The sequence below is a fragment of the Gorilla gorilla genome, chromosome 16, assembly GCF_029281585.2.
Source record: "Gorilla gorilla gorilla isolate KB3781 chromosome 16, NHGRI_mGorGor1-v2.1_pri, whole genome shotgun sequence".
NCBI lineage: Eukaryota > Metazoa > Chordata > Mammalia > Primates > Hominidae > Gorilla > Gorilla gorilla.
Window position 1 is genome coordinate 44,681,389 of NC_073240.2, and position 24,521 is coordinate 44,705,909.

Sequence of the window (24,521 nt, forward strand, 5' to 3'; positions counted from 1 at the left end):
GCCGCTTCTCAGTTTCTAACAGTATTTATTTGGGGGTAAGGACAAGGATAATAGGTGGATACAAGCAAAATAATTATGTTATATGATCCAAGTGAATAGTAGTCAGCTGTGTAAATCCCACCGATATCCTTTTATCTATGTGTTAGTAACTTTAAGGGAGGAAAAGTAAGACAGGCTATTATTAAAGAAAGAGCCCACTCTTCCATGATATTTAAATATTTATTTAAGTTTAAAAATAATCTTCATGGCACCAATGATTTTATGCTAACTACATACTGCATATGTAGAAAAAAGTACATTGCTTTGAAGGAAAATCTAACAAGAGTTTTTGGCACACGGAAGGTTAACAACTATATATTTTTAAATGTATCTAAGAAATTCACATTTGCAGGTAGTTTACCCTCTACTGCTTAAAGATGCAGTATGCTATTCTTTAGTAAGAGTTTTATTTCCTGATAGATGAAGCTATGAAAACCATTGCTTTTTCTACAATGAGATAAAATAGTTTTGAGAGAAAATGAGAGACATGTTAGAACACAGTATAACCAGGTTAAAAACTTGAACAATTTTTAAAGGTGGAGATATACCAAAAAAGACTAGTCACCAATCAAAGGAGGTTTATTATTCAAGCACTATTTGAAAAGCAAACTGAAGGAAACTTTTCTATCCATATTTTCTGGGATGAGCCCTGGAAAAAAACAACCCTAAAGTTTCTGTTTAGAGAGCAAAATTTAGCTGTTAGAAATGGCATAAACTACTGTACTGTTAGAACTCTAGACACAAGGAACATACTAGGATATGGAATACTGCATCTGTCTCTAATGTGAATATGAAAGGTCAGAGTTGAGGCTATCACTCACTGCATAGAAACACCAGATTCTACAAACTGAGGTAGGAGCACTACACTAAAAGGTAATCTTCTATGTTGCATAAGACAGTAGATACCAGGTGGACACCAGCCCCCTGTCTCCTGACAGCCTTTTCATCTCTGGGTCTACTTTTCACGTTAGTCCTGTGCTAAATAAAGCCTTTGCTATGTAGATGACAAGTGGCAGTGGCTAGTTGATTTTAACTGACCCCTAATCTCTACTAGGATCTCCTTCGGTTTGTATTGTCACTCGATAAATAGATGTTTATAATTCTGCCTAAATTGTTGCTGGTATGAAAATGGTCAGAGAAGCCCTCTTCCCTTCTTAGATTCCAGCTGTGTTTTAGCATTCCAGTATTTCTTGCCCATTTGGCATCAGACATCTCTTTGCTGGTTGGTTGTTCAAGCACCCTTTAAACAAGCAACCCTGGTGCCTCCACTGGGAAGAGGTCCCAGATCTTTGATACATGTCAGGCATGGAAACAGAGCTGACTGACCCTCTTCTGCTAACATACTGGTAAGGATCAGTTTTATTGTCTAGAGCAGGATTGGCGTATTATGGCCTGTAGGCCAAATTCAGCTCACTGTTTTCATAAAGTTTTATTGGAACACAGCCATGTTCCTTCATTTACAAATTATCTATGGCTGTTTTTGTGCTGTGATGGCAGAATTGAGCAGTTGTGACAGAGTATGGCGTGCTAAACCAAAATATTTACTGTGTAGCACTTGACATAAGTTGATTGACCTCTGGTCCAGATGAAAGGATGTCTTTAAAATTATGCAAATCTCTCCCTAAGAACCCCAGTTATTCCACAGTTGTCATATTGTAAACATGGACATGGTTCTGCCATCTCAGGGGACAAAATAGGGGAGGTCAAGTCTACAAGTGACTTGTTCTGTTCTCCGTTTGGGGCTGTCCAATTAGGGTATCAGCAGCTGCTCTACTTTTGTGTGGGTCCAGGAATATGTCCATTGACCACCCTTAAATAAGACCTCAAGCCCCAGATGACTTAGAAATCTCTCCCTGAGATGAAAACAGGATCTTGTGTGTGATTGGTTTTAGAGTTGAAGAGCTTGGGCCTAGGATCCCACACTCGCCCTTCATATGCCTGTGCTGCGTGCTTCGAGGACTTCCCTCTGCAAGGATGGTGATGCTTTCCTAGAACTTATGCAGAGGCTGACCCTAGGGGGCAGCATTTCTACATCTAAGTGTTGGTCTCTGCCACGGTCACATTCTGTGTTGTGTAGGCATCTCTTAGAAATCTATTTTAAAAGATTCTTTTCCTGGTCCCTTCTAAGGCTGTTGATCTTGGAATTCTATTTTCTGAAGCTTTTCATTCTCAGGATCAGTTTCTTTCTTGCATCGTTTAGTTCATCAGGCTCTATTTTCTTAATCCATAAAGTAAAAACAAAATATGAATTGTTAAGAAAATAACATTTCGTTGTTAAAATATAAATTGAAATAGTCTTTGGGTCAAGGGGGTGTATATAAAATAAGCACTGCTATCCAAATCTCAACAGTCTCTCAGGTAACTTAACTCTGCTTTCTCTTAACTACACTTTGTCCAACATTTCTGACAGAACTATCTCTGGTACCACTGAATTCGTTTAACGCCCCTGGAGCACTATAAAAGTCTTGAGTTTCTTCAGAAAAAAAAATCACGTTAAGTCTAGTTTCATTATACAAAACTATGGTGATGCCCACTAGGCTCTAGACTAAGGGGACAGACTTACCCCACCCCTGCTGCTGCTGTTGCTGTAGCGGTGGTCCCTTCAGATGCCCACTCTGCTCAGATTTGAAAAAACAAAAGGAAAAGAAAATCCAACTCAGACCATCATAAGAAGCAACTTTTCCATTTAATCATTCTACATGGATGTTTACTTTTTTAAAAGTTCTGGCTGGCAAAAAAACAAACAAAAAACTAAACAGTCCCCATTGTCCAGATCCCTGGCCTGCCCTGCTGAGGCTGCAGTGATGAGTCTACTGGAACCCAGTGGCACCAGCAGGAAAAGCTCCTGCAGAATAGAGGACAGCAGCTCTCTAGTTTTCAACTAGTGTCCCCTCTGCTAGGTGATACTACTGCAATAATCAGTAATAGTAAAATAAATTATTTTTATTTGATACTTCAAAATAATACACATCTATGAAAAATCAAAATTCAAAACCAAAAATTATCCTGCAAGTTGGAAAGATGAGAAACAGAGTCGCTGAGCCTTTCTTGAAATAACTTCTGAAGAAAATGAGTTTTCCCAGTTTGTTTAGACAGGGCATGAGCCTATCCCTTTCTTCTTCTGGGAAACACCCTCCTAGGCTGCAGTGGACTTTGAGTCATGAGAGGAGGACTTGGTATATGTGCCGATGGTTCCGCGATGGGTCCCATTGCTGGGAATGGGTAGCTGGGCTCCTTGGTCCACCTGGCTAGTTTTTGGGAGGAGTCATGCCTTCTCAGGTGTCAATGAGCAGGCTCACCACTGAGCGGATTTTGCAGGCAAACCATCGCCTGAGGGGACAAAAGTATTGATAGTGGAATTGTTCAAACTCGGGGGTCTGGCGGATATCGCGGAAAAAGGCAATGTCAAGGTCAGACTCGGTAAGGATGATCAGGAGGAGGAGCAAAACAAAGAGGAGTCCCATGGTCACAAGGAGCAAACGGAGGACACTTAGAACAAACTTATTCACCTGTTCCTCCTCGGGCCCGCTGTGCCCCTGACACAGGGCCCTCAGCTCTCCCCCAAGGGCCTCCACCTCTGTAGCAGTTGGGGTGCTGGCTTCAGATTCCTTCTCCTCCTCAATGCTGCAGGTGGCTCCATTGATCTGCCGGGAAAGCAACATCAGCTCCAGGCTGTGCTCAGCCACAGGGGTGGGCAGCACGCTGTCTGCAGGGCTGTAGGCCTCGTCTGCAATCACAGCTACTCGCTCATTGCTATCTGTCCGGCTGCTTCTCACGTGAGGCAGGAAGGTGTCCCCATGGGAAGTGGAACGCACTGGTGTGGAATGGGCACTGTCCCGTAAGGACTCTAGGCCTAGAAAGGCAAAAGGAACATGAGTAGGCTGTGTCCCAATGCACCCTTTGCTTTCCAGTAGCACCCATTGTGTTTTACTGGGTACCATTCTGCACACCCACATGACCAGCAGCAGTAGCCACTGCACTCTATTTTGATATATCGAGAAGACGACAGGCCGGGTGTGGTGGCTTACACCTGTAATCTCAGCACTTTGGGAGGCCAAGATGGGTGGATCGCTTGAGGTCAGGAGTTCCAGACCAGCCTGGCCAACGTGGTGAAACCCCATCTCAACTAAAAATACAAAAATTAGCCGGGCCTGGTGGCACATGCCTGTAATCCCAGCTACTTGGTGGGCTGAGGCAGGAGAATCGCTTGAACCTGGGAGGCGGAGGTTGCAGTGAGCTGACATTGCACTATTACACTCCATCCTCGGCAACAGAGTGAGTGAGATTCCATCTTAAAAAAAAAAAAAAAAAGGCTGGGCGCGGTGGCTTATGCCTGTAATCCCAGCACTTTGGGAGGCCAAGGCGGGCGGATCACGAGGTAAGGCGTTGGAGACCAGCCTGGCCAACACGGTGAAACCCCGTCTGTACTAAAAATACAAAAATCAGCCACGTGTGGTGGTGGGCACCTGTAATCCCAGCTACTCAGGAGGCTGAGGCAGGAGAACTGCTTGAACTTGGGAGGCAGAGGTTGCAGTTAGCAGAGATCGTGCCACTGCACTCCAGCCTGGGTGACAGAGCAAGACTGCCTCGGGGCGAGGAGGAAGCCAGGTGTGGTACTGCATGCCTGTTGTCCCAGCTACTTTGTAGGGGGGCAGATTGCTTGAGCCTGGGAGGTCAAAGCTGCAGTAAACCAAGATCACACCACTGCATTCCAGCCTGAGCAACAGAGAAAGACTGTCTCAAAAAAAAAAAAAAAAAAAAAAAAAAAAAAAATATATATATATATGTATGTATGTATGAAACAGGAGAAGGCACAGAAATCACAGTGGCCATTTTAGAAGAGTTTTTCTTTGCTTTTTGCTTATGGTTTTGGCCTAATTTGTGTGTGTTTTGAGATGGAGTCTTTGTCGCCCAGGTTGGAATGCAGTGGTGCAATCTCAGCTCACTACAACTTCTGCCTCCCGGGTTCCAGCGATTCTTGTGTCTCAGCCTTCTGAGTAGCTGGGAATACAGGTGTCTGCCACCACACCCAGCTAATTTTTTTATTTTGAGTAGAGACGGGGTTTTGCCATTTTGGCCAGGCTGGTCTAGAACTCCTGGCCTCCCAAAGTGCTGGGATTATAGGCACAAGCCACCGCACCCAGCCCCTAATTTGTTAAAGATTCTGCCTTTCTTGCCTTTGGTGTCCTGGGCCTAGTTTTTTTTTTTTTTTTTTTTTTTTCAGTCTTTCATATGATTTTATTTTCTTCCTTCAACCATAATAATATGATATCCAAATTTTGTCTTAACCGCTGGGTCTGTAAACACAGGCTTATCCATCCCACTTATAGGCAAGGCAAATGCTGCTTCTTGAAATGGTCCCACCATGGACCCTCTGGTCATCCAACCCAAGATGCCCCCTTGCCTGGCTTTATCTTCACTATATTGTGTGGCCACTTCATTGAATCTCATCCCAGACTTTAACTTTTCCATGGCTTCCATGATTTTGCCATGTTTTTCCCATAGAATGTGTCTGACCTTTACTGCATTGCCACCACCTTTGGGACCTTGAGCCCTCTTGTCAGCACTGTCACTCCCAGAGGCTGCACCCCCTTTCCCCGCTTTTCCAGAACCACTTTTTCCTTTGGGCGGCATCTTGGAAGCTTGTTGTTGAACTCTGAACTCTGGGCCTGGTTTTTACCCCAGTTTGAAAGAATCTGAATTCCAAACTACCCCTGATGCAGAGCTGGGACCACGGTTTGAATCTCAAGTCTGCCTGTTGGGTGGAGGGCTTTAAGAGGCAGGAATGGGCCAGACACGATGGCTCCCATCTGTAATCCCATCACTTTGGGAGGCCAAGGCGGGTGGATCACTTGAGCCAAAGGGTTCAAGACCAGACTGGGCAACATAGACACTGTAACTATAAAATTTTTAATAAAAAAGAGGTAGGAATGGGGAGAGGGGAATATGTCTTGGCTAACTGGGTTTCATCAAATACCGAGTATCCTTGTAAAAACCCAGCATACAGCATCTTGAGCTTATAAGGTCAATATTTTTGGATTTCTGCAGCTGCTCTCAGTCTCTTCAGCCTCCGTTCTAGCTGTTCTGACTTTGTGGAATGATGGGGTAGAAACTCTCTCTGCTCTTCTTGAGGGGGCATGGGAGTAGTCCCTGGCCAGCTCCCTCTCTTTTCCCCTGAGAAGGAGCTGGGTCTAGAATAGGCTGAAAAGCTCCCCTATCTTTAGACACTTCAGAGCACAAAACAGTTTGAGAAGATCTTGTTGGGGGGGTGGATTTCTCTTACATTTGGTAGGAGAAAGGGGTATTCTATCCCCTAAAACTACCCATTATCTCTTCTCTCTTTCCAAGGTTCTCACAGGACTCAAGCCCTGGCAGGGAAAGCAGGAGCTGGTTACACTCTCAACTGAACAGCAGCCACCCAGGCCAGAGGCTTTGGGCATATAGTGAGTGAGCGTGGCCCCCATCACAGTGCTCCCAAGGAAATGGCTTCTTGTTTTAGGCTCAACGTTTGCATTTTCCACTCCTGGCCATCTTGGTGATGCTGGTGTGGTTCTCTCTGCCTTTGTGACCTATGACAAGAAAAGCCAGTCCCCTTCTGTTGCCCTGAAATAGTCCCTGACAATCCCAGACTGAACCAGATTCCCAGCTCAGGAAAGGTTTTACCTAAGTCAGGTTGATTAGGGAGTTTTTTGGTTCAGGGCTAGCTCCAGAAGCCCAAAGGGTCTCTTTTTTCCCCTTCTTCCAGGACATGAAGCAGTCCAAAGGTCTCTCTTAAAAAGGTATTAGTAACCTTTCAGAAGCAGTGTGTCCCATCTTCCTTGGCTCCCTCATGGCTTGGCCGTTTGCACCCAGGCAGCCTGCCTGACCAGCCTTGTGGAGGCTATCTTGGCACAGGCACAGTTAAGGATTCTCCAGAGGAATGAGCCCTGGAATCTGGGTTATGAATGAGTAGGACAATGGGGAGAGAGGGTGGGGGCAAAGGCAGGGCACCTGCCATCTAGTTACGTTCCCCATTGCCTCACGGCTCATACATTTGCCACAGCTCTCAATCTCTGCTTTCAGAAGCTCCTCATAGTCTTAGCTGTATTTTTTGTCCCTGTGCTAAAATCTTAAATTTGTATAATGCTTTCAACTTTTTAAAGCACTTTGATTTTATCTTTCAGTAACTCCACAAGGTAGTGAGGGCAAGAGGTTATCTGAAGTCATGTGGTTGGTAGTTAATGGCAAAACCAAGGATAGAATCCAAGCCACTTTCTAGTTCATGATCCTGCTGATCATATCTATTAAGTCCTCACGTTGTCAACAGGTTCCTGGAAACCATGACTTTAAGCCAAATGATGTTACAGCAGGTCCTTCAATGTTTTCTTCAGCATCATTTTGTTATAATTTTTTTAAAGTTCTTTAGTTTTTTGAGACAGTCTTATTACTCCATTGCCTAGACTGGAGTGCAGTGGTACAATCACGGCTCACTGCAGCCTCGACCTCCCAGGCTCAGGTGATCCTCCCACCTCAGCCTCCTGAGTAGCTGGGACTACAGCCATGTGCCACCACGCCTAGCTAATTTTTGTATTTTTTGTAGAGACAGGTTTTTGTGCTGGGATTACAGATGTGAGCCACCACGCCCAGCCCCATTTTGTTATAATGTTGATGAGAAAAAAAAAAGTTTAATTGTACATCATTTTGCTTAAAGTTGCAGTTTCTAAAGACCCTGTCAACGCTGTTAAGTGATGACTTAACTGTAGTCGGATTCCATGGAATGGAACCATGGGCCAGGACGGATTAAATCAACAGCCAGCATCTACCTTAGATTTAGGTCTTAATTGCCCGAGAAACTGTTTTGAAATAACCTGAAATTAAGAGTCTCTGTCCCTTGTTCTAGAGCTCTTGCTGTTCCTCTGATCTCTCTTACCCAGTATTCCTCCCTGATGTCCCCATTTGCACATGCAGCTTGAGGAATATGTACCTTGGGACAGGTTATGGGTCACTGATAAAGCAGAAACCTTAAGGCCCTGGTTGCAGCATATTGCTTGCTTGGCTCCTTTCTCAGGCAGTCCTCAGCCCCATTGCACAGGGCGCCTGCCACCCTTTCAAAGGCCTGCCCCTTCATGAGGACAGCTCTGACTGCAGGATCTTTCAAAGTATGAAAAGCTTAGCTTAATCTACGATTACACCCCTCAGCTTGTGGGGAAGGAGAGGCAGATGCTGTGACATCAGAAGAGGAAAATGTTGGAGGACCACCTGGAGCCACATCATACTGGGAGCTGTTGGTGCTCTCATTAAACAAGATAATGGATAGATAGGCATTTCTTTTTTTTTTTTTTCTTTTCTTTTTTTTTTTTTTGAGATGGAATCTCACTCCATTGCCCAGGCTGGAGTGCAATGGTGCAATCTCGGCTCACTGCAGCCTCCGACCCCCGGGTTCAAGTGATTCTCCCACCTCAGCCCTGCGAGTAGCTGGGATTACAGGCGCCCACCACCATGCCCAGCTAATTTTTGTATTTTTAGTAGAGATGGGGTTTCGCCATGTTGGCCAGGCTGGTCTGATCTCCTGACCTCAAGTGATCTGCCCATCTCAGCCTCCCAAAGTGCTGGGATTACAGGCATGAGCCACCACATCCAATTAGATGTGCATTTCTAGTAGAATGCCTGACAAATACAGTTGCTCAGTAAATATCAGTTGGTCTCCTCCCTTAATAGAAGATCTCACCTATAAGGTGACCCTCCCACATCAGGTTAGAAACTGTTTTCACTGCTGTAAAAGCCACCACCTGTCCTGCCATTTCATCGAACCTGTTATTTTGGGATAGATGGGATGGGTGCCGTGGGAAGGATCTGCGCTAAGTGGCACAGCAAAACAGGAGAGTCTTTTTTACCTTGGAAGTGCTCCAGCTGATTCCCTTGCCCGGGGGTCACAGCAGTCAGGACCCTACCCTGGAGCCGGGGCCCCATCCTCAGGATGCGCACACTTAGGGGCCGAAAGCAGTGATTAGTCAGCCGGAGCTGGACCCGGACTCTGGTGTGAATCTTAATCAGACTCTTCCCCATGGTGGCCCAGGAAGGCAAATACTTCTTCAGTGGAAACCAGCTGATCTCTTCAGAGAAACCAGCCAGGCAGGGAGAGATACAGAGAGGCAAAGATGGAAAGCCAACTAGGAACAAAGGATTTCTGCAGATCTCACATCATAGCAGCCCCTTGGCAGTGCCTCGCGTGTTGCAGGGAGAAGGTCACCTCCCCAAGCTTCACATCAGGCTGAAGTGCAGGGAAGGAGCAGCTCTGAGAGGCCACCGTTATCAGGGGACTGGATTTAGTCAGAAGCACTTAGAGCCATAAAAAGTAATGCTTCCTTGGCCTGCAGCTCTTTCCCTGAGGCCTGGATAAGGGCTCCAACCTCTCAGAGGGCAAGGGACAGAGGGGGCAGAGAACAATCCCAGAGGGTAAGGGGAATCAAGACCGTCCCAGAAAATCCAGGATGTAAAGTTACAAGGCCATTGGCCTTTATCCAGGCCATATATAGTCCAGGCCTGCCCTGGTGCCAGCCAAGTTGCATGGTCAGCCTAGCTTTGGGGCTGGGTGGCTCTGAAGTGGGAGGAGGTAGTCTCTGTGATACTAAATGGGCCAAATGGACTATAGAAAAGACAGTCTTTGGTGGAGCATGAACCAATTTAAATGCCTCTAAATTCCTTGGGGTTTTTGCTGGTTGTGCCCTTCTTCTGAGGCCCTCATCGCATCCCTCGCAGCCCCTCCCTCCCTGGTTGGGGTGGGCAGTTAGGGTCAGCAGTGCCTGTCAGGACCTTTAAAGGCAAGCCCTCCTCTTGAAAGACGTTGCACCTGAACTCTCGCCTCCTGGAAACTAATCCATTCTTTACTTCCACAGGCTTGGTAGCCCCTGTACTGATAAAGCCATTTAATTGCTACAATCTTTTATTTATTTCCACATCCAAACCTGATGTCCATCTCCCTCTCCTCACCCTGAGCCTGTGAGGTTCATTTGGGCCAGGTCAGTTTTACCTGCCCTGTCCTGCATCTAATGGGTCCTGGGCTGGGGGCCATGACCAGGGCCACAGGCTGTGTTTGTCCACTTGCAGCCTTGGGCACAGGGTGTGAGAAGCACCTGGAAGTCTGCTGAGCTGTAACCTACCAAGTGTGCCATTCTATGAGGCTGGTTTTGAGGAAGTGCCCTGGCCCTAGGGGGCCTATACTCCTCAGCAGCCTCTACCCACTGAACCTCTCTTTGCATTTGGCAGCAAGGGGGAATAGTTTGGACAAGGAACCTGCTGCTGCAATGGGAGGAGGAGGCTGGAGGTAAAGCCAGAGCTGAATGGGGACCTGAGTCAGCCTCAGCATGTCTCAGGATCACAAGGACTGTTTTCCCCGCCTCTGAGTTGTTCTACTAACCCTACTTGGCAGCAACTCTCAGTGAGTTTTGTCTCTACACAGAGAGCCTCAGCCCTCCCTCTTTTGGGAATGCTGGTTTCCTGGACATTCTTCCCTGTTCTGGGAAGTAGGCATGCACAAGGCTCCTCTCCTGTTTTACATCCTGCATGGTGCTAGCTTCCCTAGGGTGAGCCTTTTGTTTGGGAGGACAGCTGTCCCAGCTCTCTGTGGAAGATGGGGATGGACCCTCTAGCTTCAGCCTCAGAGGGATGGAAAGAAAGGCCACAGAGGGGAGAAAGTTATGTTTCCTCAGAGAAGTTCATTCTACTTCCTGAGATGTACACCCCAAAAGAGGGACGGAGAGAGCCGAGGGACGGTGAGAGCCAAGCTCAGTTCTCTGGGTCAGCCTAAGATGGGAGGAAACACCAGGAGGCTGTGTCTCATGATGGTCATATATCCATAATTCCACTCTTTGCATAACGATTCTACTTGGTAGTCCACAGGCACTCTCCCACACCCAGCTCTGTTCTGCAGTGGGGGAACTAGGCTCAGAGATAAAACAACCTGTTCCAGAAAGTGCATGGCAGAGCTCCTAGTCAGACCTTGGCTTCCTGATCAGAACTCTGCACTGTGCTTGCTGCCGGCCTGTAAACGCTTTAGTCTCTTTCAAGTACTTCCGCACATATTAGCTTCCTTGCAACCAATGGGGTGGGCAAGGAAGATGTCCCTGTTTTACAAATGGAGCAATGAAAATACTCAAGTAACTTGATGGTGTTTGTCTAGCCGGGGTTCTCAACCTCTAGACCATAGGGAGTTACATACTAGACTTTGGTAACATGGAATCTCACACTCACAGTGACACATCCTAAAATCCTAAACACAAATTAGATCTCAGGGAAACAGCAGAGTGATATCCTTCCTAACGTGAGCAATTCATTTTCATTCCCAAGCAGCGTTCTTACAGAAAGGACAAAGGGCTGTCCTGCCAGCTTCCACACCATTAATCCCAGGAGAGAGACAGGTATGAACCAATTCTGCTGTTTCCTGCTGTGTGAGATTTCTGAGGTCCTAAAAAAACACCATCTTCGGGAATGAAAGCACTCAACTTTACACCTGTATCCAGCCTGCGGGTGACCTGGGCCAGTGACAGCAGCTAGAGGGCAGTATTCCAAGAGCGCCTCCTAACAGCATTAACTACCCAGAGAATAGATTGTTGGCCTCAGCTACTGGGGTATCTAGTTCAGTGGAGATACGTAGAATTTCTCTTCCCACCTCGGCCTGTTCCAAAGGAAGGGAGTCTGGAGGGAGATGGGTCATATTGAATTTCCTGAGACAGTGGTAAGATATGCAGATAGCAACAGGACAAATTTTTTTTTTGAGATGGAGTCTTACTCTGTTGCCCAGGCTGGAGTGCAGTGGCACGATCTCAGCTCACTGCAACCTCCGCCTCCTGGGTTCAAGCAATCCTCTTGCCTCAACCCCCCAAGTAGCTGGGATTACAGGCGTGCATCACCACACCTGGTTAACTTTTGTATTTTTAGTAGAGACGGGGTTTCACCATGTTGGCCAGGCTGGTCTCAAACTCCTGACCTTAGGTGATCCACCCACCTCAGCCTCCCAGAGTGCTGGGACTACAGGTGTGAGCCACTGCCCAGCCAACAGGACAGATTTCTATAGCTGAAGCAAAACATGGTGGCAGCTACTAGAAATGCTTCGGAACCAAGAAGTGAAAATTCTTGGTTAACAGTCTCAGCCATCCTGATAATTTTACTGTGGAGATTGGTCAGATTTAGCAAACAAGTGAAACCCTCTTTTTTTTCTTGAGACAGAGTCTCTGTCACCCAGGCTGGAGTGCAGTGGTGCAATCTGGGCTCACTGCAGCCTCCGCCTCTGCCTTCCAGGTTCAAGCAATTCTCCCACCTCAGCCTCCCTAGTAGCTGGGATTACAGGCTCCCACGACCATGCCCTGCTAATTTTTTGTATTTTTAGTAGAGAAGGGGTTTCACCATGTTGGCCAGGCTGCTCTCAAACTCCTGAGACCTGAAGTGAGCCTCCCAAAGTGTTGGGATTACAGGCGTAAGCCACTGCGCCAGCCCCTTTTTTAAAAAAATTCTTTTTTTTTTTTTTTTTGGACAGTCTCCTTTACCCAGGCTGGAGAGCAGTGGCACGAACTCAGCTCACTGCAACCTCTGCATCCCAGGCTCAAGCGAGTCTCCTACCTCAGCCCCCTGAGTAGCTGGGATTAGTCATGTGCCACTACGCCCAGCTAGTTTTTGTATTTTTAGTAGAGACAGGGTTTCACCATTTTGGCCGGGCTGGTCTTGAACTCCTGACCTCAAGTGATCCACCCATCTAGGCCTCCCAAAGTATTGAGATTACAGGTGTGAGCCACCGCACCGGGCGTGAAAAGCCTCTTGATGGAAAGCAATTTCAGAACTGCATGGAACCTATAGATCCCACATATGCAAGTCCCCCAAAGGGCTAACCCAGCACCCTCAAATCTACAACCCTCCTGCCTAGATACCCACACCCCTTTACCCTGTACCCAGCTAATATTCCCATCCACTGGATAAAACCTCCTACTTGCCACTGGAGGCCCTTTTCCCCAAGAGACATGCTGCCATCACTAATGCAAATTAGCCTCTTTTCAAGGTCCCAGATCACAATTTGGAGGACCCCAGTGGTCACCTCAAGAAGCTCATGCTCACCTTCCATGATGGAGATGTGAACAGCTCTTCTGCGGGTCCTGGGGACGCTGCTCAGCCTTGGGCCATGGGTTATGGAGGGACAGCTCCGGCTGGGAACCATCCCTGCTCTGAGGTTAAAGAAAAAGAACCTTGTTAATTCAGTGCATGGACACATTTGGTAGGCACTTAAGTACTGGCTACTAGAATTGCCTGGCTGTATTAAGTCTTGGTCTCTCTCTTTTTTAAAATCTTGTTCTCTTTGCCTTTGGTCTCTGGATTCCAGTCAGAGATAGTGCTTCAAACTCCTCCACCTCTTTGTAACCCTAGACCCATCTGAACCTTTTTTTTAGTGTGGCAGCAGTGCCACTGGTCTCAGGGGTGGGGGCAAGACTGTCAGAGAGTAGAGCCCCAGGATGAGCAGTACTCCTGAAAATATGCCTGGACCAATACTAGCAGCCCCCCCTGACTTCCAATAGAGGCTGCTGATGACGGGGCTCCATGTGAAGGGGCAGGCAGTAATGATCCCCTTCCCAGAGGCAAAGGCTGGTTGGCAAATCCTACCCTTCTTGGTCAGTCATATTCTTTCTGGGTCTTAGATTCTAGGAGATAGGCTTCTGGAAACACAATTTGTGGATCTACGTGAAGCATGGATCCTGAAATTATTTTAGAGCCAGTGTGGCAGGGCTGTGGGATTATCCTTGGCTTCATATGATCGACTGGTTCCAGAACCACTGAAATTGTGTGACACATCTATGATCAATGTCAAGACTAGGGAGGGCAGAAGAGAATTGCCAAGTGAAGTGGCACCTGGATCTGATGTACTATCTGCAGTAGCCCTTCCTCCCTCCCCAGCTCTCTTATTAAGGGTCAAAGACTTCTCCCCATCCCTTCTGAGAAGTTTCTTCAGCCTTCTGCTCCATTTTGGACTTTTTGGTAGCCACTGGAGCCAGGGGCTTCACAGTACTCAAATTGCTGGATTGAGATTCTGGGATCTGAGCTACAACTGTTTTGGGGGGAAGCCCCTGGCAGCCTACCTGTGTATTTCCGGTGGCTCCCGTTTGATCTTAGCACTTGACTCCATGACTTCCTTTGCAACTCGGCCACTGTAAGTAGTATAATAAAAACAAGCAGCAAGAAATGAGACTGTGTTGTAGGACAGCTCCTCTCCAAGATCTTAGGTGCTTTCCCTGAATCAGGAAATGGCATCTGTGGCCCACCCTTTCCCTGATGTTTTGGTCATGGAGAAAGGCTTGCTTGGTGGGGTAGAGTTCTAAACTGTCATGACAGCCTATCTGAGAGAACTCTCTCCATCTCTAGAGTCTTTAGGATCTTCCATTCTCATTTAGGAGTAATTCCTCATTTTCCAGCATGTTCCAATTACATCACAAAAAAACACATAAGAACAACCTTTAGACAGTGAGACATGAATCACTGTTATAGTTCTTATTTTGCTGCTATTGTAAGGGAAAAAGAAGATACACATTTATTTTTCATTTTCTTGGAGACAGGGTCTTGCTCTGTCTCCTGGGCTGGAGTGCAGTGGTGCAATCATGGCTCACTGCAGCCTCGACCTCCTGAGCTCAAGCAATTCTCCCACCTCAGCCTCCCAAGTAGCTGGGACTACATGTGTGTGCCACCACACCCAGCTAATTTTTTTAGTATTTTTAGTAGAGATGGGGTTTCATCATGTTGCCCAGGCTGATTTCAAACTCCTGGCCTCAAGTGATCCACCTGCCTCAGCCTCCCAGAGTGCTGGGATTATAGGCATGAGCCACTATGGCCGGCCAATATACATTTAAAACCCTACAGACAAATTGCTGTAGGGAAGGAAGGAAATAGTAAAAGGGTCATAAGATGGGAGAATTAGATGGAGACCTCAGACTTTTCTGAGTCCTCCCTGGTTTCTCTGTTCTAAAGGATAAGGACCACTGAGTGTTCTCCAGAGAAGGGTCTGAAAATAGATCCATAATGGTTACTTACTGTCACTATTTACCTGTATCGGAACCGGCTCCCTTTAAAGAATAAATTGCTGCTGGACACTGTGCGGACTTGGCTTGACTTCTCCAGCCTGTAGCAAGGCAAAGTCCAGTGTGATAGACAGCCTGAACTGCCTCACACAGGTTAAGGCAGCACATCCCCAGCTTCTTCCAAAGGCTACTTGAAACTTCAGGAAAAAAGCCCTTCATAGTCCACATTTGTCTCTGACTCTCATTTAGGATCTGGGGGGCTGTGCTCACAGCCAGCTGCTCTCCTGCCTCAGTGCCCAGGACTGTCAACATGGAAACCCATTTTAGTGTCAGGAGAGTGAAGTCTCCCCCAAAATGCTTCATAGGTTTTACCAGGGGGACTGAGAGAATACATGCTCAGGTGGATGGTCTTGGGGAATAATAGAATGCCCATCTAATCTCAGCCACGTCACTTATTAGCAGTGTGACCTCGGGCAAATTTCCTTCTCTCTTAGCCTCACCCTTTTTATAAAATGATAGAACTGGGACTACTGGACCTTAGGGGTCTCCTTTCCAGTCCCAGTATTTGATTTTGTGTCTATGTCTGGGTAATTGTGGGTAGAGAAGAGGGTGGGGGCTGTCTTTCCTGTTCCATCTCCCTTTTGGAGGGTCCTAAAATACATGACCACAGTAAAGACTGAGAAATCCTGCGATGAAGAAACTAGCTTAACTTTAATAAAAGTCCATCATGTATTTGAGTTTGGAGCCTTTCTCCCTCCCCCAGGATATCTATTTAATATCTCATTTGAAGCTGCAGACAGCCAATGTGGAGCTCTGTAATACTTTCTCCTGGGTGACTTCACTGAGCCCATTAGCTCTCTCAGCTTGGGCACAGCAGCTCAGAGAGAAGCCTCCTAAGATGGGATCCACCTGTAACATGCCCAGGTGCCTATGGTACTGATCCAACCAGTAACCTATGTGAGTCTGAAACCTGTGCTATGAGCAGTGAGTAGGAGCTGTTTCCACAATCCATGAACAGTTCTTGGGAGACACCATCCCTGCCCGTCTCAGGGCTCCAGGACATCCGAGCTGCTTACTGGAGCCTGGGCATGTTCTTGCATCTGACTGGGCTCCTGCCATGGCACTAGGCCAAAGGCAGGACTAGGGATCTGTATGTGAGAGACACTGAGGGCAAGGCCAAAGCGCTGCTGCCAGAGACTTGACATACCTGGGGATCTCACCCAGGCTTTTACCATTTGATGAGAACATTAAGGAGGCAATGGAAAACTGAAAAATGACCTCCACTTCCAGTGTGGGTGCAGGCAGGGCTGGGTGGGTATGGAGATCTACTCGTGGGAAGACTCAGAAACTGAGTGTGGTCACAGGTTCAGAAGCACACTTCTGTTTCCGTGACACAGATGGGAAAACCAAGCCCTTAAGAAATGCTGCTGAAGGCATGAAAAGACAAGAGGCAAGGAGATTGCTTCTGTTTGCATTAGACCCTTTGGTAGAGAGAAAGGGAAAGCTTCCACATATGCCATTCCCAGGGCAGGGATAGTTCAGTGTGGAGCAGGCCCCTATCTGCTAGTGCCTTCCTCTCTCTGCTGCGGAGACCCGTGGGACCCCAGTTCTTGGGCTGCTCCTCAGTCCCACAGGCAGGAGCTTGCATCTCAAGTTGCTTCTCTCTAGGTTCAGGTAACTGGCCAAACCTGGATTACATCCTCACCGGCAAAGGGAGGGTGGTAGCAAAAGAAAAATGTTTTCTTGACTTTCTATGGACAGTAGGGACTGAACAGGAGGGAAGTGTGACCATGCCAAAGTCTCCCCTGAGTATATTCAGGAGAAGAAAGGCTGCCGATTCAGTGAATCCTTGATTCTGGTATAAACACATAATGGGAATTAAGTAATTCAGAATGCCTGTCTAAGAAACAGCTTCTGGGGCTGTGGCCCTGGCAACTGGGAGGACCCAGTTCTGCCAGCCAGCATCCCACAGCAGCCAGCAGGCAGCAGAATCTTCCCTGGAGAGAAGTATGGTGCCACTCATCCCAGAGCAGTTCTCATCTCTCCAGGATCCTTCAGGTTACTGGAACTGGGACCTGGCCAATCAGGGGCATTTGGTGAGAGCAGGGCTCACCCCAGGTAGAATATACCACACTCTGTCTTGCCTTGACCTCATTCAGATACATCTTAGTAAAGCATAAATCATTATGGTATATTTTTAAAACAAGACCAAGGGGTTTAGTGAGACATATTTTACCTGGCATCACACCCTCAATGGGCCATTTCTTCACTACCTAATGCTTTTATAACCACTTTCTTAATCGAAGAAAACAACACAAAAGCCCCACATTCTTTACAAAATCCCTTTGGTAGGCAAAGCTCTTGCCTTTGGCCTCAACCTGGCTTCTCAGTAACTGTCAAGCTCTTGCCCACTTCCAGCTACCCCGCCCCAAGTTCCTGGGCACTTGGCCTCCTGTCACCGACTCTCTGTGACTCTGGCTCTAAGAAAGACAGTCCCCATCACATGTATCCACTCACTTGTAGAAGGCTTGGTTCTCGATTCCACATTTCCAGAGGTGCTTACACGCTTCAGGAGTTGGAGCAAAATATGTAAGAATAATTTTCTTTTCCTGCAAAAAATTCCACATTGATATGGCTGAGTGTGGATGGAGAAGCAAATGGTGAAGTAGGCGAGGACCCTGACCCCAGAGCTGTTAGAGGCCCTGGCAGCTGGCTAGTTAGAGGGGAGGGCCTGTGGGACCCACTGAGGCAGAGCTCAGTTAAGTGCATCACATCATACTTGGCAAGTCCAATCAGGGTAAGTCTCAGCTGGCACAAAAGTGGCACAAATTGAACCAGGAGAGCTCTTGGTGAGAAAGTTGCCCTTGCCTCTGGAATTCCCATATACATGAAAGAAAAAGAGCCTTCCTTTGCATTTCCTGGAGGTAAAGATCTCTTGAGTGGAAGCTCTGGGTGTCAATAGCATCCCTGAGGAAGTCCTGTGCTCCAGGGCCTTCCCGCTCCTTCATATTGTACCTCCAGGTCCTGACCTTGGTCTTGGCTTAGTATGTGGGTAGCTTGGCTCTACTGGGGTCCCTCAAGCTTGGCTCTGGCCACCAGGAAGCATCCCATCACCCCAGCCCTCCTTGAAGAGAAGGAAGCCAGCACTCACCTCTTTCTGACTTACGTATAAATAGAAAGTCTTTCCTTCAAATTTCAGCTTGGTCACCTCATTCCTAGAAGCACAAAGATAGTGCCTGTCACCTCATTGTGGGCTGCTTGTTCACAGCTAAATCTTGTAGATGCACAGCCCACCCCAACTGGAAGGGGCTCCAGGCACAGACACAATTTTAGCCAAAATCAGAACTGAAACAAGACAGCAGCGCAGTGGCCTTAGAGAATGTTGTTGAAACAGTTCAATCCACAGTTTTCTGGTCAATCACACTATAGTAATAGGGTGACAGGAGGATTTCGGGCTTATCAACAGTGGCTGTAAAAGGGAAACATTTGCATGGAAAGTGAGTCTAGGTAGAGTATCTGGGGTCATTTCAGGATTGGGTTCATAACACAGGTGCATTATCTGGATGGGACTGTCAAACGTAAGATGCCACAGGTAGCTGATGAGGCCAAAGTTCAAGATACAGCAAATAATGAGAAACAATGCAACCAGGTTCTGAGGGAGTTGAGTCTTTCAGGTGACTGTGCCACTGGATGGAAAATGCAGTTTAATGCAGACAAATATCAAACAATCTCAGGGAGCGGGGCAGGGCAACATACCAAAGAGAGAGAACAGATTACATGGAACAGTCATGCAGCGTACTGACCAGGAAAGGGGCTTAGGGGTTATTGTAGAAAAATCCTTGAAGCCACCAGCCCAGTGAATGGCTGCAGTAAAAGAGGCAAACAGGATACTGGGGTACATCACCCGTGGGACAGACACAAATCAGAAGAAGTGACATGGTTACTGTACATGGCACGGCCTAGACCTCACCTCCACATCCACCTCCTGCTTTCAGCCTTGGTTACATTTGCAAAATGGAAAAACTACTGGGTCTTAGGTGAATGTCCCTGAGAGCCATGGAACTAGGCCTCAGCACTGGTTGCTCCTCACTTCCCTTCTATCTGCCCAACACAGCTGCCCTCTGGAGTCTCTCAGCCCTCTGCATGTCACTGGAGGCCCCATTTTTCAACCCAACTGGGACCCCCAAGGCGGTCTTGTCATGCACATTCACCTCCACTTGGCTGCTGCTTTTTTTTGTAATTTCTAAGGAGATTTCCTTCATCTCCTAGGAAATAGTAGAAAGGTAGTGAGAATCATGTACCCAACTTACTGCTGGAAAAAGTTCAGGGGACAATGGAAAATCACTTGTTCTCCATGCTCCTGAAAATCATGGCTGGGTCAGGATGAGATTTCACAACTTCTGACCACCAGTTCTGAGCTAACACAAGTCACATGGTATTCCTTCCCTGTTTGATTCCCTCTCAAACTCCCTCTCAATCAACCATCAATCTCATACACACACAATACAATAATGCCAATTGGTTAATATATAGACAAGCACACAGATCACCTAGGTTCCAACAAGCAAGCTAGGAAAGTAAGGAGTTTTATTTTGAGAGTGAGATTGGGTTTACATCTATTATTACAGAGTTGACACATGGTGAAGAGGAGACTTCCAGAAGAAGTGGTGCATGAGAGAAGCCGTGGAAAGAAAAGTGTCTGTGAGAACCAAGAGCCATCATGGTTTCTGGAGGGGTGGGTATAATTTAGGGACTGCAGGTGTCTGTGACAGGTGTGTCCTACTTGTTTCTAGCCAAACATTCCCCCTGACAGGGACCTCACCCAACAGCTACTCTGGTTGGAATGTGGATCTGGGCCCTCTAAGGAATATCAAATAGCCCAGATGTATCCAGGCAGCAGAGACCCCACACTAGGAGGGCTGAGGCCTAATCCTGCTCATTGTCTTTTTCTGAAAAGCATTTTGTTGGACAGGAGATTGCAAATCCTCACATCTTCACCCAGAGAGCACAGTGAAGTGGGCCGACTTGAGGATGCCTAGGAAACAGGTATGTTGGGGTGTATTCTGGTAACTCCAGGGCAGCAGCTGCCTTGTGGCACGGCTGTTGTCCTGGGAAGTCGAGTTTCCTGTCCTGTGTGAGGAGCAGTTTCACCAGTACTCTGGCTAACGATCGTAATGCCCTCCTTCACAAAATCAAGGTGGGCTGGAAAGGCGGTATCTGTCCTCAAGCTCAAACTCAGTGGGGGAGCTGAAGAGGGCACAGCGGGATAGATGGTCTGCAGTGTCCCCAGCAGAACGCTGACTAGGAAGCAACCGTACTCAAGATTCCTCATGAGCTCTCCTGGAGAAGACAAACCAAACAGACTGCCCCCACTGAGCTCTGCTGGATCAAGGGAAGCCACTTATCTAAGCCCCTAGGAGGAGCTGGCCAGCTTAGACTTGGCAGTCTAAGGCCCAGGAAGGTAAGAAATCACAAGAGCTTAGTAGAATATGCAAAATGTTTTGATGACGCTGACAGATGTTTGTATGGGCTGGCCAGCTAAAGGGTCTCCAGGAAAGCCAAATGTCAATCAACAAACCAGAGTCTGCCCAGAGGCATGCAGCAGAACAGACCCCAAATAAAACAGAGAGGGGCAGGAGAGGAAGCAGCTCAGAGTAGCTGCAGCTGAGGCAGTGGCTCTTGCCTGTTAGATGGGAGTGGAGAAGGGGGGGAAGGAAGAAAGAGTGGGAATATGACTCCTGGAAGCTGAGGACACTTAAATGCCCAAGAGGGATAGGAGTGAGACAGCAGCAACTGAGCTTTTGCAGACACGATGCCCACAGGGAGGGCTGGTCTGAGGAGGGTGTTTTGCCAAAGTAGCAAGGGACTTATATCTGCCCCAGAGGTCACTGTCTGTGAGCCCCTTCCTTGTTAGTAGAGCAGGTAAGGGCACTAAGCCATCCACAGAGATGCTCCAGAACAGCCGGCTCAACAGGGCTAACTATGACCCTCAGTGGGTGACGGCCCCAAAGATTCAGTTCTCACAGGAACTTTGCTCCGCTAACACTGGCTCCAGCCCCAGGCCTCTCACCCTCCCCAGAAATCAAACCTCTGTATCCCTTTTCCTTTCTGGAGAGGCTGTTGGCTCTCAGGGACACCCCTTTAGAAGAACAGGATCCCTAGGAAGAGACCACTCCCTTCGTCAGTTACCACCATCAACGCAAGGCTTTGGAGAGGGCTCTGAACCAGAACTGCCCAATCACAGACAAAGGACATGGGAACCATCGCCCCTCCCCAGTTGGTGAGATATAAAAAGCCTATTTTGGAAATGAAGATGCTCACCATTTAATGAAGTGGACCCTCTTGTTTCCTTGAAGAACAACAAACCCAAAAGGAGTGAAGGCCAGAAATGCAGCATTTCCTGACACATCCTGCAACACAGAAAGACTTCTCATCGGGTGATGCAGGCACAGAGGTGAAAGGGTAAGAAACACAGCTGTTCATAGGTGATGCAGGGTTAATACTTGGCAGTAGGTCACAGAGGGAAAAGCATATCATCTGGAATCACAAGACCATAGTTTGAGTCTCAGCCTTGCCACTTGCCAGCCGCATGACTACAGGCAAGTTAGTTGCTGAGCCTCAGTGTCCTGATCTGTAAGTTGTAGGTTATAATGATACCAACCTTAGAAGGTTGCTGTGAACATCCAAAGAGAATGGTAACACCTCATGCATTGCTGATGGGGTTATTAAATGGTACAGTCACTTTGAGAAAGAGTTTGAAAGTCATTTAAATTGTTAAAAATAGAGTTACCATATGACCCAGCAATTCCACTCCTCAGTTTGTGCTCAGAAATATAAAAATGCATGTCCACACAGAAACTGGTACATGTATGTTAATAGCAGCAGTATGTGTTAAGAGCTAAACTGCAGAAACAACCCAATCCATTTTCCAGTGTAAAATTTCCATTAACTGATAAATGAATAAACAAGTAGTATATCATGATACAGTAGAATCTTATTCACCGGTAAAAAGGAATGAAGGACTGATAGATGCTACAACACAGGCGAACCTTGAAAACATTATGCCAAGTGAAAGAAGCCAGTCACAAAAAATCAGGTTGTGATCTTTTAACCCTGTGAATATACTAAAAACCACTGAATTGTACACTTTAAAAGGGCACATATCGCCAGGAGCAGTGGCTCGTGCTTATAATCCCAGCACTTTGGGAGGCCGAGGCAGGTGGATCATCTGAGGTCAGGAGTTCGAGACCAGCCTGGCCAACATGGTGAAACCCCATCTCTACTAAAAAGACAAACATTAGCCAGGCGTGGTGATGCGTGCCTGTAATCCCAGCTACTCAGGAGGCTGAGACAGGAGAATTGCTTGAACCCAGGAGGTGGAGGTTGCAGTGAGCCAAGATTGTACCACCACACTCCAGCCTGGGTGACGGAGTGAGACTCCATCTCAAAAAAAGAAAACAAACGAAAAAACAAAAAAAAAAAAAACATTTTATGATATGTGAATTATATCTTAAAAGGCTGTTATTAAAGAGTGGGGGAGTTGTTATCCACTTTCATAATAGTCCTATAACACTGGGCCCCTCAGGAAAGTTTAGCTGAAGAAAAAAACCAGAAGCAACTGGCAAAATAGAACAGTTGCCATCAGCCCTGAGGTGCCTGAACCAACAGAGAGGGCCTCCTGGTCACTGGCACCATCAGTCAGTAAACACCAGGCTTGAGGCTCTGTTGAACATAGTGGGGAGCGGGCGGAGCAGAAGCTGTAGGTCTCGCTTCCTCACGTGCGAAAGTGAGCTCCCTGAGGACTAGGCTGGGTGGAGGATTTTGCCCTCCCAGAGGGGCTTCCTTTGTGACAGGGGCGTCAGGTGAGATTTGGCACCGTCAGGCTGCATGAATGGTGATGGAGAGGGTTAAAGTGTGTTGAGGTGACCAGAAACTTATGCTGTGATGCTGGTCAAATGTGCCTGCAGGAGAGTCTTCTGGGCCACAGCTCAGGTGGTGCCATGGAGTTAGGGCCAGACACCAGGCGTGAGGCATGGGTGTGGGGGCTGAGGCTGCTGGGCCAGGTCAGCCTGAGGTTTGGCTCTCCCGGCCTCTCTGCTTTCAGGGCTCACCTCCCTGACACAGATTCTCAGCCTGATTGGTCCCAAGAACAGTGGGGCCTCTGCAGGGCCTCATGAGTCCTGCCTCAAGAAGCAGTCCAGTTTTGCCTTAAAACTGTCTCTCAGAGTCAGGGTTACAAGTATGAGCATCTGGGTCCAGGGAATAAACTAAGTGTATGTTTGGCAAACATTTGCAATTAATGTATTGTTGTTATTATCCTTTCCTCAGGGTCTGTCATGATCCAGACACTTGGCTACAAGCACAATGTCATGGGCAGAACAAAAAGCTGTTTAAAAATAACTGGAATGCAGACACTATGAAGCCACAGGGCTGGATTTCCTCCTGCTTGTAATCAGTGCCTGGTGGTGGTTATTAATATCTGAGTACCAGGCACTACACACAAACACTGTTCCTGTCAGGAGGCACCAGGGCTAATCTGGCAGGCTTGGCAGAGGTATGGGTCAGGGAAGGGTGGCCTTGAGGTAAGAATGACTGGGAGGGTTGGGGAGGGAGGCAGCCTGCCTGTTCTGTCTCTTCTGCTCACTGTGCAAGCAGGACCCGGGGAAGTCCTACAACTGCAGGCTTAGAAAGAGAGAGACTGGGAGTGGAGACCTTATTGTGTGAATGGTGGTATAGAAAGGGTCTGCAGAAAATGTTGAGCAGATGAAGGTGTAAGACAGTGGGGTGGGTCAGAGGGGCCAGTCTGGCTGCAGTGGGGAACGTCCGTATGTGCGTAAAAATGAGAGGGGAGGCAGAGGTGGGGCAGAGGCACGGAAGGGGTCATAATGCTCGCTGAGATAAAGGAAAGGCCTAGGAAGGAGAGGTGGAGGGATGGAAATGAAGCCTCGGGCCTGCAGGAGGCTACTGGACAGCTTGAAATAACGGAAAGAAGTAGGGAAGGGAGTTGGGAGGGAAGGCAGGAGAGGGCGACAGCGGAGGCCCCCCCTCTGCTTCTTCCACTCTGGCTCATATGGGCAGTGACAGGCAGAAGAGCACCCCCACTAGAACCACAGTGGTGCGGGCTCTGGGTCAAACCGCTCGGGTCCAGGTCCAGCTCTGCCACTCACTGTGTGGCTGTGGCCAGGTCCTTAATTTCTCCATGGTCAGACTCCTTGTCTTAGAATGAGGGTTGATCGTGTTACCTACCTCATAGGTTATGTTTAGGAAGCACCTCACAAATGCTAGTGGCCATGTTTTTTGTTTGTTTTAGAGACAAGGTCTCACCATATGGCCAAGGTGGGTCTTGAACTCCTGGGCTCAAGTGATCCACCCACCTCAGCCTCCCAAAGTGCTGGCATTACAGACATGAGCCACCACACCCGGCCTGTGTTTGTTATTAATATTATTATAGCT

The 24,521-nt window shown here is 47.6% G+C and overlaps 2 protein-coding genes across 9 annotated transcripts in view; both read right to left on the reverse strand.

Annotated features, from left to right (window-relative positions):
* Positions 1-205: 205 nt before the first annotated feature.
* The window catches only part of FRMD5 (FERM domain containing 5), a 330,818-nt gene continuing 306,502 nt past the window's right edge, over positions 206-24,521 (reverse strand). For 2 of the 8 annotated variants that reach the window (XM_004056096.5, XM_055363576.2), the window contains exons 8-14: positions 21,390-21,478; positions 18,220-18,283; positions 17,586-17,677; positions 15,095-15,169; positions 14,136-14,204; positions 13,123-13,229; positions 206-3,892 (exon numbers count right to left, since the gene is read on the reverse strand). In XM_004056096.5, the coding sequence (XP_004056144.1) occupies positions 3,315-3,892; positions 13,123-13,229; positions 14,136-14,204; positions 15,095-15,169; positions 17,586-17,677; positions 18,220-18,283; positions 21,390-21,478 (1,074 nt within the window). In that variant the 3' untranslated portion in view covers positions 206-3,314. Of the gene's footprint in view, positions 3,893-13,122; positions 13,230-14,135; positions 14,205-15,094; positions 15,170-17,585; positions 17,678-18,219; positions 18,284-18,871; positions 20,933-21,389; positions 21,479-24,521 lie in introns of those variants that run through there. The other 6 variants (XM_055363578.2, XM_063698971.1, XM_055363577.2 and 3 more) reach the window with 6 other exon arrangements.
* Positions 5,258-5,763, reverse strand: LOC101131083 (peptidyl-prolyl cis-trans isomerase NIMA-interacting 4-like). The gene has a single exon (XM_055363584.2). The coding sequence runs from the start codon at positions 5,671-5,673 to the stop codon at positions 5,278-5,280; it is 396 nt and encodes a 131-aa protein (XP_055219559.1). The 5' UTR covers positions 5,674-5,763; the 3' UTR covers positions 5,258-5,277.